General features: G+C 49.0%; 1 protein-coding gene across 1 annotated transcript in view; it reads left to right on the top strand.

The window, feature by feature from the left end:
• The window catches only part of LOC149364138 (uncharacterized), a 30,126-nt gene extending 17,973 nt beyond the window's left edge, over positions 1-12,153 (top strand). Inside the window, exons 4-7 of the mRNA XM_089574130.1 lie at positions 413-491; positions 1,911-1,963; positions 9,307-9,388; positions 11,644-12,153. Coding sequence (XP_089430256.1) covers positions 413-491; positions 1,911-1,963; positions 9,307-9,388; positions 11,644-11,882 — 453 coding nt within the window. The 3' untranslated portion in view covers positions 11,883-12,153. The remainder of the gene's footprint in view (positions 1-412; positions 492-1,910; positions 1,964-9,306; positions 9,389-11,643) is intronic.
• Positions 12,154-14,218: the final 2,065 nt, after the last annotated feature.

The following is a 14,218-nucleotide window of genomic DNA, read 5'->3' as shown; positions in this document are numbered from 1 at the left end:
AGGCCCATAGTGAAACCATCCATTTCCAAAATTGGGCTGATTACCTCTGTTGCTTGGGCTGGGTTGCACAAGCTCCACCGGTGGCAGCACCTGCCATTGCAGGGCAGTGGCGCATCCCTTAACTGCTGCACCATTGCCCAAGTAGCGGTACGAGGACTCCCAGGGACCTATGAATTTAAAGTATAGGGTGATCAATTTCGCATACACGGGCATTAATTCATTAATGCTATCTCGTCATTCCCTTAAGGCGGAACAAGTGTCCCCTCCAATTTTTAAACATGTTCAACTGCTATCCAAAAAACAAATTTGCCCTTTACGTCTAGCGTCGAATATTAAAAGCTTAGTATTCATTGCATACACTGCTATATGTCTGGGTGCAATGAGCTCAGTTTTTCTTTTCGGGACCTCGCAGTCTGCCATCGTCCGCACCACTAGCCTAAGCAGCGGATTCAGCACAAACAGCAGCAGCGACTTCTTGGATTCCATACCAGGTAAGGCACATCACTTTAATAATAATAAAATAATGATGATGATGATGATGACTTGGTTATCAGAAAAGTAAAGGTGCAGCATGTGCCTCACTCTCGCTAGACACCTGAACCACGACAAGGGAAAGGGATGATCAATGGAGGGAAAGAGGTAAGGAAGAAATAGGCACTGTAGTGCAGTCCATTATGTCAACATCGACCGCCTGAGGTCATTTAACGGCCGCTTACACCGCTTTGTACACGGAGACCTTTTGCGTTGCGTTTCACTGGAAACGGCCGCCGCGGACGGTATTGAACCCCTGTCCTCCAGCTGAGCAAGAAAATGCTACTCAATGAGCCACAGCGGCGATAACTCCTTGTTTTGTAAGGTTCTTTTACACTTGAACAAATATTGATCCAGCATTGTTCCGTCATTTTGCATTATTTTCCTTGCAGAAAATAAGGATGCATGCAATACGCGAAGAAAAATCATGACGGTACTCGGATAAGCAGCGCTGACGTGACTAAGATTAAGAAATATCTCTGTTTTGTGCATAGCGTGAAGCAGTCTGCTGTCTATTGTTTGTGCGTGTCCACACGCAACAATTGTGGACAAAACGTTCTTGAACGGGATACCCTTTATGAAGACAATTTTTTTTCATAGAATGTAAGATTTCACTATAGCAATCAATATATCCGCAGGTTAGCCGATGGCAGTCTGGTACTTTTTTATTAACGTTTCTGCTATCTTCAAGGGCTTTTCGCGTTGGTTTTCTATGGCAGTCTTACCTTTTCAATGTTATCGATGGAAACACTTTAAAAGAAAGATTTTGCTACATGCTATAAAAATGCACCATAACCTTCAATATTAAAGTAACAGTGCCTTACAATTTTCCAATTTTTTTAATTTTTGCCTGAGAATGTTAGATATGTACACTCGCTCAGAAGCCGACACCGCGCGCGCACGCACACACACACACACACACACACACACACGCACACGCACACGCGCACGCGCACACGCACGCGCACACACACACACACACACACGCACACGCACACGCACACGCACGCACGCACGCACGCACGCACACACACACACACACACACACACACGCACTCACACACACTCACACACACTCACAGACACTCACACACACTCACAGACACACACACACAGGCACGCACACATACCCTTTGTGGGCTTTAGTCATCCCAGTAAAGAGTTTTGTTTGGATGCCCCTTTCGCTGTCTCCCTGATCGTCGGGCTGCCGTCATCACCACGCGACAATAACAACATAACGAATCCATGTTATGAATAGTTCCACCAGTGTTATGTGACCGACTAAACTGCCTTCCCCTCATTCTATGATTCTCTTTGGGACGTTAAACCCTATAAACGTGAAGACTAAACTCTTTGTTGTCGTACATTATGCTTTACAGGCTCGCCCATTTCTTCCTTGGAACCTCCGGACACCGGATCTTCGTTCCGAGAGGTTTGTATAAGCCTTCTCCAATATCTTCGTCACATTTTCTGCTTAATGTAAAGCCTTATTGAGGCTCCAGTTATAACTGAGCGAAACAGATGTGTCGGTAGCAACTTTGGCACTTCCGATGCTCTTGGTGGATAATTACTCATTGAAACTGAGATTCACTATACTTATTACTAGTAAAGTAATTGATTAGGAAGGACGTTTAGCTTTGTATGTGCACTGGTGACCTCGTGGCGAATCTAAGAAGCTTTTTGTGTCGAAAAACAGTGTTATCTAGATCGTCATTGAGGTAGCTGTAATATGAAATGAATTGTAGGAAAAGCAGAGCGCATTCTAGAGCTTCTAAAAGATGGTAGTGACACTCGGGTATCGGCCACAGCCTTTCGCTGTTGAATCGGTCCCCGCCTTCTTCCGCTTGTGGTCTTCGAGCTAGACAAGAATCATGGTGTCTATTGGCCACGTGTCTTTTCGTTTAGCTGGCCAGCGCATTCTGCTTCCTCTCCGCTTTTGGTGCTTTACGTGTCAAAGCATTCAACCAGTTCTCTGTTACGTACTGAGCAGTACGCTAGACGTCCTTCGGTGCTTTCAGTGCTTGACGTACAATAACTGCCGCCCGCTCTTCATCGGTCTTAGCGACGCGGTCGGCCGGAGTGGCCGCATTCTCAGAATCGTGTGCGGCTACAAAAGGCCACCATTGAAGATGTATGGACAATCCATTCTAACTCTGGACTCAACCTGCTTAATCGCACGGTCACGGCGCCAGTGCTGCGGACCTCAAGCAATTGGGAATGCTGTAGTACATGATGAAAGATGATTGAGATGAAGATATACAACACGCAGTGCCATGGGCTCCAAATGGACTAGGTATCTGAGGCATCGGAAAATTTAACTGCTGGCTTTGTGCCGGAACTCTTTCCAATTCGCGGGGGGCACTGGTATGACAAGGCTTTTTCGTCTGTATTATACCATTCCAGCGACAAAATTGACGATATTTAAGAAAGGTACAGCTTTATACTCCACATCAAGTTCGTTGAAGTATCCGGAAGATGTTCGCCTGACTTTTCCGAGACTGGCAATAAAAAGTGATATGCATGGAATATTGTTATAAATTCAATTTAAAAGGCTTAGATAATTTTTCTTTACAGTTCAAAGCGCGTTGGCCATGAAAAAAAAAAGGGTTTCTTAGCTTTTGGACCATAGTAAGCTTAGTGCGGACATTTGTGTTTCTCTTGCGCTTTAAACGTAAAACCGTGCATTAATGATATCTGGAGGCTTTCGAAGGGAAGGAGGGCACTTTCGCATACTTAAATGATTCTAGGCGGCCTAAAAAAACGAAAACTATCTTAAGAAGGTCCGACTACACACGAGCCATTGCAAAATCTAGATGGAAATGTTTTTCTACTAAGGAAGCATTACTTATTAGCACATATCCAAGAGTAGCCATATGGCTAAAGAAGGAACGTATACAGCTTTCACATAATCTTTGGCCGCCGCGGTGGCTCAGTGGCTATGGTGCTCGGCTGCTGGCCCGAAAGACGCGGGTTCGATCCCGGCCGCGGCGGTTGAATTTATTTGGAGGAGAAATTCTAGGGGCCCGTGTACTGTGCGATGTCAGTGCACGTTAAAGAACACCAGGTGGTCGAAATTTCCGGAGCCCTCCACTACGGCGTCTCTCATAGCCTCAGTCGCTTTGGGACGTTAAACCTGTAGTGTGCCAACTGTGACAGGTTCCGCTACCGCCATGCGCCGACACTGCGCCGCGCCTGACGACGACGAAGCTATGCGCCGACACTACGCTGCGCCTGACGACGACGAAGTTGCCCCGCTCTCTTGGTGCTGGCTACGCCCGTCTACGCTGCCAGATCCTGCACGGCGGTTCGGTCTTCTCTTGAGGACCTTCCACCTTCTCGACCTGATCTGCGCTCCTACCCGTACGATGCCGAACTATCCTCGCCGACAAGGCCACCTGGTCCCTCCTTTGTTTCCCCTGATCGCCAAATTTACACCTCTCGCCGATCGCCTTCCCCTCGACGCCGTTCCCCTTCCCCGATACTGCGACGTCCTAGCTCCGCGCTTGAGGGAAACTAACAGCCGCAGTTCCGGGGGCAAGAACTGCGCTTGTTTCGAACTCCTCAAGTCCTCCGTGTCGTCCCGCTAATGTAATCGTAGTGTTCGTGGAAGGTGCCAAGGTTCTCGCCCTCGTCGACACGGGCGCTGCAGTATCTGTCATAAGTGAAGCTCTCTGCCGCCGACTCCGCAAAGTGACTACCCCACTTTCTGACTTTTCGCTTCGCACCGCCTCATCACAGCGTATTCATCCCTCAGCCGCATGTACGGCCCGTGTCCGCATTCAAGATGTTTTGTACACCATCGAGTTTATTGTGCTGTCTCACTGCTCACACGACATCATCCTAGGATGTGACTTCCTGTCGACTCATCGTGCCGTTATTGACTGCGCTCGAGCTGAAATCGCCTTTTCTCCGCTGTGTGACGCTCCCTTTTGCGACGTACCTACGCAGTCTGCCAAACTTGTGGTCGCGACTGATACCGACATTCCTCCGTTTTCTGCTGCCCTCGTGCCGCTCTCCTGTGTCGGCGTCCCTCATTCAACTGTTTTCTTCACGCCTTCCGAACCCGCTTCCCGCCATCCCTGCCTCCTGCTTCCCTTTGCTGTTCTGACGATCGACCATGGACAAAGTGCAATTTTACGTCTCGAACCCATCTTCGTGCCCGTCAGTAGTGCTCCGAGGTGAATGCCTCGGGCGTGTTGAAGAACTTGATTCCTGCCTTCCCTACCCTATTCTTGATACCACCGCTTCCTTCGATGTCGATGTGCTCAGCTCTTGTGATGTTAAGAATGATCCACCGCCCTCCGACGTCTTCCACCGTGCCATCGACGCCGACCTTCCACCCGCGCTACGTGATCAACTCGTCGCCCTCCTCCAGCGCTTCAGTTCTTCTTTCGATCTTCCTCAGACTGCCTTGGGCCGTACGTCTGTCGTTGCGCACACCATCGACACCGGTACACACGCCCCTCTTCGCCAGCGCCCCTATCGTGTCTCGGCTTCTGAGCGCCGCGTCATTTCTGATCACGTCGACGACATGCTCCGTCGGGGTGTCATACAGCCCTCCCACAGTCCCTGGGCGTCTCCTGTTGTGTTGGGAAAAAAGAAAGATGGTTCCATCAGGTTCTGTGTTGATTACCGCCGTCTCAACAACATCACACGCAAGGACGTCTATCCCCTGCCACGAATCGATGACGCCCTGGACTGCTTGCAGGGAGCTGAGTATTTCTCCGCTGGATTTGAGGTCAGGCTACTGGCAGGTGCCCATGGCTGACGCTGATCGCTCAAAAACTGCCTTCATAACACCTGACGGCTTATATGAGTTCAACGTCATGCCGTTTGGCCTTTGCAACGCACCGGCAACTTTCGAACGCCTGATGGACACTATCCTTAGTGGACTCAAGTGGGAGAGTTGTCTTTGCTATCTCGATGACATTGTCGTCTTTTCTGCGGACTTTTCTTCTTATCTCATCCGCCTCGAGCGCGTTCTGACTTGTCTTACTGACGCTGGGCTCCAGATGAATTTGAAAAAGTGCCGCTTTGCTGCCCGACAACTCACCATTTTAGGACATGTAGTCTCTAAAGACGGCATTCTTCCGGACCCCGCCAAACTTCGTGCAGTTGCCGAATTTCCGAAGCCCACCTCACTGTAGCAGCTCCGTAGCTTCGTTGGCCTTTGCTCTTACTTCCGTCGCTTCATCTTGAATTTCGCCACGATCATCGCTCCTCTGACCCAGCTACTCGCAGGCAGCTCCAACCTCTCCGCTTGGACGCCTGCTTGCGATGACGCCTTCGACACCTTGCGCCGCCTTTTGGTTTCGCCTCCCATCCTGCGCCACTTTGACCCGACTGCGCCTACTGAGATCCACACTGACGCCAGCGGTATTGGACTGGGTGCCGTTCTCACTCAACGCCAACCTGGCTTCCGTGCATATGTGGTCGCCTACGCCAGTCGGACCTTGAGCAAAGCGGAGGCCAACTATTCTGTTACCGAACGAGAATGTTTGGCCATCATTTGGGCCATTGGAAAATTTCGTCCCTATGTCTACGGTCGCCCGTTCAGTATAGTAACCGGCCACCATGCCCTGTGCTGGTTGGCCTCTCTCAAAGACCCGTCAGGCCGCCTAGCTCGCTGGGCTCTGCGATTGCAGGCGTATGACATTCATGTCATTTACCGCTCTGGCCTCAAGCATAATGACGCGGACGCTCTTTCCCGCTCGCCGCTACCTAGTGCTTCATCGCCTGCTCCTGTGTCTGCTTACGACTTGTCCTCGCTTGCCACTGCCGACATGTCCACCGAGCAGCGGAAAGACCCTTGGATCGCCACTCTTATTAACTTCCTTTCGAGTCCTACGACTGATAATTCGTCCCGTTCCCTCTTACGTCAAGCCCGTCACTTTTCTATTCGGGACGGTCTCCTCTATCGTCGCAATTACCTGTTCGACGGACGCAAATGGCTCCTAGTGATCCCCCGCCATCTACGCACCGACATTTGCGCCGCTTTCCATGCGGACCCCCAGTGTGCCCACGGCGGCGTGTTGAAAACCTATACGCGTCTGCGTCTCCGATTCTACTGGCGTGGCATGTACCGCTTTGTTCGCCACTTTGTGCGATCTTGCCCATCCTGTCAACGGCGTAAATGTCCGCCTCACACCTCGCCTGCTCCACTGCAGCCGTTAGCCTGTCCTGCCCGCCCGTTTGACCGCGTTGGCATAGACCTCTACGGCCCCCTCCCTCCCACTCCCGCTGGTCACCGCTGGATTATCGTGGCCGTGGATCATCTCACACGTTATGCTGAAACGTCTCCATTACCATCTGCCTCCGCCCGCGACGTGGCTTCCTTTCTTCTAAAGAACCTGATTCTTCGCCATGGTGCTCCTCAAGAACTGCTCAGCGACCGTGGACGCGTATTCCTGTCTGACGCTCTTGAGGCCCTCCTCAAGGAATGCCGCATTATCCATCGAACCGCTTCGTCTTACCACCCTCAGACCAACGGCCTGACCGAGCGTTTCAACCGAACCCTCAGTGACATGCTGTCCATGTACGTCGACGCCAACCACTCCAACTGGGACCAAGTTCTTCCCTTCGTCACCTACGCATATAACACTGCGACACAAACCACCACTGGATTCTCTCCCTTCTTTCTTCTGTACGGCCGCGAGCCCCCCTGCACGATGGATACTCTTCTTCGCTACCGACCCGACATTTCCGAGTCCACGCCACTGTCCGACGCTGCCAGGCGCGCCGAAGAATGCCGCCAGCTTGCTCGCTCGTTTACCACGCAAACCCAGTGGCAGCAAAAACATGACCGCGACACTTCCGCGGCCTCTACCTCCTACCCTGCCGACTCCCTTGTGTGGCTCTGGGTGCTTCCCACAACTCCCGGCCTTTCGCGGAAACTGCTGCATCGATATCATGGTCCCTACCGGGTTCTCAAGCAAACATCTCCGGTCAATTATATTGTTGAGCCTGTTGCACCCGCTGCGGACTTGCGTCGCCGTGGCCGCGAAACCGTCCACGTCGACCGACTGAAGCCGTACTACGACCCCTCTGTTCTTCCTTCCCCTTAAGACGCCAGGATGGCTCCTTTTCACCCGGGGAAACTGTAGTGTGCCAACTGTGACAGGTTCCGCTACCGCCATGCGCCGACACTGCGCCGCGCCTGACGACGACGAAGCTATGCGCCGACACTACGCTGCGCCTGACGACGACGAAGTTGCCCCGCTCTCTTGGTGCTGGCTACGCCCGTCTACGCTGCCAGATCCTGCACGGCGGTTCGGTCTTCTCTTGAGGACGCCTAATAAACGCACCCCTACAAACCCAATAAACCAAACCAAACATAATCTTTGCAGGTGAAGAATTCTTCTGTCCGTGGTTCTAACCGTGGACAACCGCCTATTCTGGCACTGGCTATACCAGCTGAGCCGTATGGCTGAGCTTGGGTGGCTGCTAAGGAGTAGTTCCTTCCTTATTGCAGATTTACTCCTCCTTAGGGGATTCCCCTATTTCCCCTTGGGTTAACACCGTGTTCGCTTTGAGTTGTTGATAAATTGGGCCTCGTACTGGCTAGCTCCCTTTCTAGAGCGACTGCCCCGGTTAGGCGATGGTGCCGCGGGTTTGAATCTCGGACTGTATGAATTTTCCCAAGACCAGGACGAACCTTCTCTGAAAGCTGCATAGCTTTCCTTTTGCATCGTACGCCTGCGCTTGCAGGGATTCTAATCTGTAATTGTTCCCTTATTATAAATTTACTCCACCTTTGATGATGCCCCTGAATCACACTACACTTAGGGGTTTTACAAAATGCGTCATCCATTGTTTACAAGTGTCAGGTATTCGTTGTGCCTACTTTTCTGTCGTAGGGTTTTTAAAGGCAGAATCTTTCCCAAATCTCCCTCCATTAAAAAGCAACAGCGCGCCTATAAGGCAATGGTTTTCCGTATGTGTGCGGTGTAAACGGACCATTCACTTATTATTAACGTCTTCACCTTGCTAAGGAGGAAACGACTGTAACTAACACGTGCATCGTGTCTCAGACACTATAGCATAGTCCTCGGCCATCATCAAAATGCTTCAAGTAGCAAAAAAGCGAAGGAAGACTCAGGCCATTTGTATTTGCACGCCGACAGCGACCACTTACAGCTGTTATGTACACATGACGTGGTGCTGTCAACAGGCACAATAAACATACTTTACTGACACTTCCTCATTGTTAGATTCCCAATAGGCTTGGTAAGCAAAAAGTGACAAATAAATCTTGGAAATGTAACAAGGCTTTGCCGCTATTTTAGCTCTCTTAAGGCGCAAGAAGAACCATGTCCTTAACCAGCAGATCAGCAGCAGGCAGGCGGTGTATTCTATATCCAATTTTATGCATCTGCCTCGAGGAGTTCGTGCTGCGTGTTCGTGAACTGTGTCCCTACTTTTATGTATCCAACATTCTCGGAAAAAAAAATTGAAAATCTGAAAATTTTAAGGCACTGATATGCTAATATTGAACGTAATAGTCCATTCCTTTGATATGTTGCAAAATCTTTCTTTAATAGTGATTCCATCGATCACATCGAACAGTTAAGAATGTCATAGAAAACCAGTAGGGAACGCTTTCTACGGTAGCAAAAACGTTAATAAAAAGAAGCACAAGACTGTCGTCGTGTGATCTGCAGATATATTGATTGTTATAGCGAAATATTACATATAAAGGTTTCCCGCTCAAAAATGCTTTTGTCTGGAATTGTTGCGTATGTTTGTAAAACTTGGGTTCTTATCTCTTTTCTTCAGCCTTTACTCCCAGCGATTGGAATCGTTCGTCCGCACAGCGACCCAGAACTGAACTCGGTGGAACACGTCGCTGACGAAGCGAGTGAGTATATTGCTCCCTGTGCGTGGTGCTGCGTATCATGGTACGCCACCCAGAGCGTCAACGCTGAGAATATTACATCCGACGGACATCCCGAGTGCTTTCGAGTCTCCTTGCCCTAGTGGGAAGTGAAGGCTGACAAAAACCTTATGGATTGCACCGTAAGGGAGCAACTGTAAGTTCAGTACGAAAGACACTCAGGAGAACACTAGAAGATCACCCAAGCCGAAGAATTAAAAAAAGAAACAGCCCGCTAGCTTTGTTTTATAAGTTAAACGTCGAAAAAACTGAGTAGCTAATAAAGACCCCGTACGCGGCTACACTGAAAAATCATTCTTTTGAATTGGTTGATTCAAACGAGTGGTACTTGTTAATTGATATTTATGTACTCCTAAAATCGGCGGAAAAGCGGCAGGGAATTTTGCATGGATATCGTAACAAGGTGTGAACATGTGTTCTTTACTATCCTTGTCACTGTAGGAGTAGTTATTATTGACCAACTGCACCGCATCAGCAAGATGGTTAGCAGATCACATTGCTTCGTGCTCTTAGCAGCTGTGTTTGCTAATTGTTTTTTCGCTGTCAGTCATCATCTGCCGACATTGAGCAAGCAATGTTCTTTGCGAAAGCTTCAAAATCCGATTGTACAAAGTGGAACCCGCCTCCCCTGCCCCCGACCGTTTCCTCCTATTTCTCCCTACTGCACATCTCGAAAATTTCTTTATTTACCCTTAAGGCCCCAAATTGCTATTAAATCTGCTCCTGCCTCTAGCCGTGGTTTGTTTTCGAAAAGACAAAACCTCAATTTTTTCGTAATTCTTGCTGGCGTTATTTTTCTTTTATTCCTGCTAATAGCTCTTTCTTCTGTACGGAAAACTGGCTGGCGATTTAGCATGGCTAAGCACGAAATATTGTGCGAAAGCACGATTTTTTTTTGCGGGGGGGGAGGGGGGGAAGGGGGGCATTGCTGCCACGTACCTGAAAGCGTGATTGAGGTGTCCGCTGACCCAGGAGCCAGTTAAGCGCGTCTTGATCTTTTTCATATTCAATGCCAATTTACCCAATGTACTCCGGTGGCCTCTGCCCCAGTGCCGCGTTTCTGTAGCAATGTTGTCAACGCCAAAGCATACTGTTCTAGTGCCGTGTTTCTGCCACAGCGTTGTCCACGCCAACGCATGCAACGCACATCTCTCTGTCACTACCGCCACACAGCTCGAAGCGCGAATATTAGTTTGACAGTAGTATTAGGTGACACATACGATGCCCAATGCACAGCGTGAGAGTGTGCTCCAATTTAACACGAGACGCGTTCGGCAGCGGCGAACCTTCAGACATGTTCTTTCTCATTGGACTACGCCGCCTCTGGAAAACGCGCATGACGGACCGACATTATAAACCTGTTGTTTCTACAAGAGACCACTTCAGCAGAATGATTGTTCAACTAAAGGAATTGTATGCCCAGACTGAATTTGAACGAGAGTGGCAACCACTCCCAGTGTTGTGTTCCTCATTGCCCTCTTTCTTGTTCTTCGTTGCTTAAAGTGTGTCGTATTATGATGTAATACTAGTGATGCGCCCTGTGTCACGTCTTTTCTCGTGCTTGGCTGTTTAGATTTGTCGTAGTGTTGATTTTCAATTGTTTCTTCACGGCTTGTACATTGTTCATATACACAGAGCATTGCTTCACTGTAATAAATACCATGTTTAAAAAAAAAGCGGCAATAGCCTTGTGCTCTCGTGCAGCGACCAGCGAAGCTGATCTGTTCGAGCCGCCATGGGCTCAAATCCCAGTCGTGGATATTTATTTATCTTTATTTATTTCAATTTGCACAAACCCGCTCCGTTACCCTTAAGGAGCAGCGGTTACCTCGCCTTCGCATTACATGCCCTGCCCAAGCCCATTTCTTCCTCTTGATTTCAACTAAGATGTCATTAACCCGTAGCAGGGGACGGCAAAAAGTTAGGTGGGCGGATGAGATTAAGAAGTTTGCGGGGATACAGTGGCGGCAACTGCCAAAGGACAGGGTTAATTGGAGAGACATGGGAGAGTCCTTTGCCCTGCAGTGGGTGTAGTCAGGCTGATGATGATGATGATGATGTTGCACAAACCCAGAAACCTCTCGGGGTTTACCCATCGGAATAATGCTTGCTCGCCACTCTGCCGCTCTGCTCGCCTCTCTGTTTTCCTTTTCGTTGTTTTAATGTTACGGTAATGTCGATTGGCATTCATGTTGCTTTCTTTTATTATGTGTGCTCAGGCTCAAGTGTGCCACCGGGCGAGGCAGCACTAGAAGACCAGCGCTGCTGCTCAAGACACGAAGAACTGCAGGCTAAGATCGCAGAGATGGAACGCGTCCTCAACTGCCCCATCTGCCGAATCCAGCTACGGGAGGTGGTCTTCATGTGCGGCCATGCTTTTTGCTGGACATGTTCGAGCCTCGTGAGGCGGTGCGCACTGTGCCGACAGCCGATCAAGAAGAGGATTAGGCTTTATTAGAGACGTTGCAGAAAAAAGACTTACAAAATGTGGCTTCCAACTAGCAATCGCAGCGGGAAAAGTAACGCTGAGTTGCTTTCCACTCTCTTCTTGATGGCCCTGCATGCCATCATGTGCCATATTTCTTGGCGCCGCCTGGCATTAGTGGTGCCAATTCACAAAAATGTGCAGATTTTCAAATGGGTCTGCAATTCACAAGAAAATACATTTAAATACGGCCTACATTTTTCCCGGGAAATAAAGGTAACTGGCCTACATGTCTAGCAGAGAACCATAGCGTCTGGAATTATTCATCTTACTGTGCGCCAGTTAGGAAGCGGCTAGCCGAGCTATCGAAGAACGAGAGTTTACCGTAAACTCTGCACGGTGGTGCGAAGTTTCCTTTTCTCGACTCCTTGCTTTGCTGGCGGTAAGTAGTGTAGCGCAATAAATCGCAGGTCTCCTTTGCTGTACGCTCAAGGTGAATGACCAGTGACATCTGCGGCGGATCGACCGGTCTCGAGTGAATTTCGGGCTGTTAAAGTTGAGCTCAGTTCTGGTCTCGCCACGAACATCGCTGGTCGTCGTTGTTGCCGCGGTAAATTTCTTGTGTATAATGGCATCCTACTCATCTAGGATTTCTGCTTCTCGTTTCTTCTTTGACACTTTGGAGACCTTTTCTTTGGTGCTTCCGCCAAGCTCCGAGAGAAGAGGAGAGGAAGAAAAAGGGAGGGGGCAGGACGGAGCAACGTTACTAGATTACGTCGGGACGGAGACCTATATAGGCAATCGTCATGATGATCCTAAATATGCCCTCTGCATTACAAAGAGCTCTTCCATACCTTTCCTCTCAAAGCTGTCCTGTGCCAGCGCGGCCCCTTTATTCTCACCAAATTCCGAATCTTATCCCCCCCCCCCCCCTTGCTACGCTTTCCTTCTCGGAGTCGACTCCAATACCCTTAACATAGGCTATCTTGTCTTTGCGTTGCATGCACTGCCCATGTCGATTTTTTCTTCTTGATTTCGACTATGATGCAATTTCTTCTTGAAAAAAAACAGCGCTTCCAGACTAAGGACCAGAACGAGGAGGACACACAACAGCGCAGTTGTGTGTCCTTCTCGTTCTGGTCCTTTGTCTGGAAGCGCTGTTTTTTCTCAAGATGTACCTCAACCAACTCGCCCAGCAACACACCATTCTCCACGGTTCTGCCCATCAGGTGAGTACCGGTAAGATTCAGCTGTCATATATTTAGTTCTTGAAGGATATGGACAAACTGTTATTCATAATCTAAGAGCACTTGCCGCCGAATTCACTCCACTTCATTCTCCTTCTCCTAGATAACTTTTGTGCTCCGGATATGCGGTCACTGCCTGCCTATTGTAACCTATTGTTCCCTTCCCAGACTGTTGAACATTACTTAAAATTTCAGGATATTAATTTTTAGATCAACTGCTGTTTTTCCTGTATAATTTAGAGCACTGCACGAGCTCAGGCCGGCCCGAAAGCCCGGACCGGAAGATCATGTTACGCCAGGCCAGTGCCGGGCCGGGCTTCAAGTTTCGGGCCAGGGTCTGTCCAGTAGTTGAGGGCATGTGCCCTGCTTTTGATTTATAACCGCAGATTGCACATGGGGCGCGGTGTGGCTTGAGAATAAACATTAATGAGCGTCATGTACTTATTTTGTGCTTTCTACTGTAGTTAGTCTTCTTTCCAGAGAAAAATAGAGACAACGTTGTTTTTTTTTTGGCCTAGCCCTGGAATGTCTCGGAAAAGAATTCATACAAACAAGTAATAAGAGCACTTGCACCATGTGCATAATAACAAGGACAATAAAAAAGCTGTGCGTGTTGGTTTTTTTCTTTATTCGCTAGTTTTCGCATACTTTTCTTCCCCATGGAGTTGTTGAGGCCGTAACTGGTTGCCTTCAGGCCGTTGTTCACTTTTGTACTTTCGTGGGCGCTTCCCATTGCGTTCAGTTTCTGGGTTCTAAGTTATTAAATTGATGTCATTTTCAGGTAACATATTCTGGGGATACAAGTAGTACTCTATAATTTTCTAATCAGTGGGCGTAGCTTTGCGCTAACATAACGTCATCAAGAATGCTCTGATGGCAATTATCCGCAGCCACAACTACGGGATGAAACACCATCAGCTTCCACTGCCATGGATTTCAGTGTAACGCAGTCCACGCCTTCAGAAGTTTTGAGGAGATATAGGTTATGAAAAAGTTTGGCGTTTCGATCTTCGCAGGGGACACACCAGAACGACCAACCAAGCTGTCGAGAAAGACATTGTTAAGCTCTAGGCGGAGTGTCATCGACTGAGTTTTATCAGGCTCTACAGTAAATCTATGAAC

This window comes from Amblyomma mixtum, chromosome 2, assembly GCF_055824585.1.
Source record: "Amblyomma mixtum isolate Tamu chromosome 2, ASM5582458v1, whole genome shotgun sequence".
NCBI classification, from domain to species: Eukaryota; Metazoa; Arthropoda; class Arachnida; order Ixodida; family Ixodidae; genus Amblyomma; species Amblyomma mixtum.
Note: the sequence above shows the minus strand (reverse complement) of the source record. Positions and strands in the feature narration are given on the sequence as shown.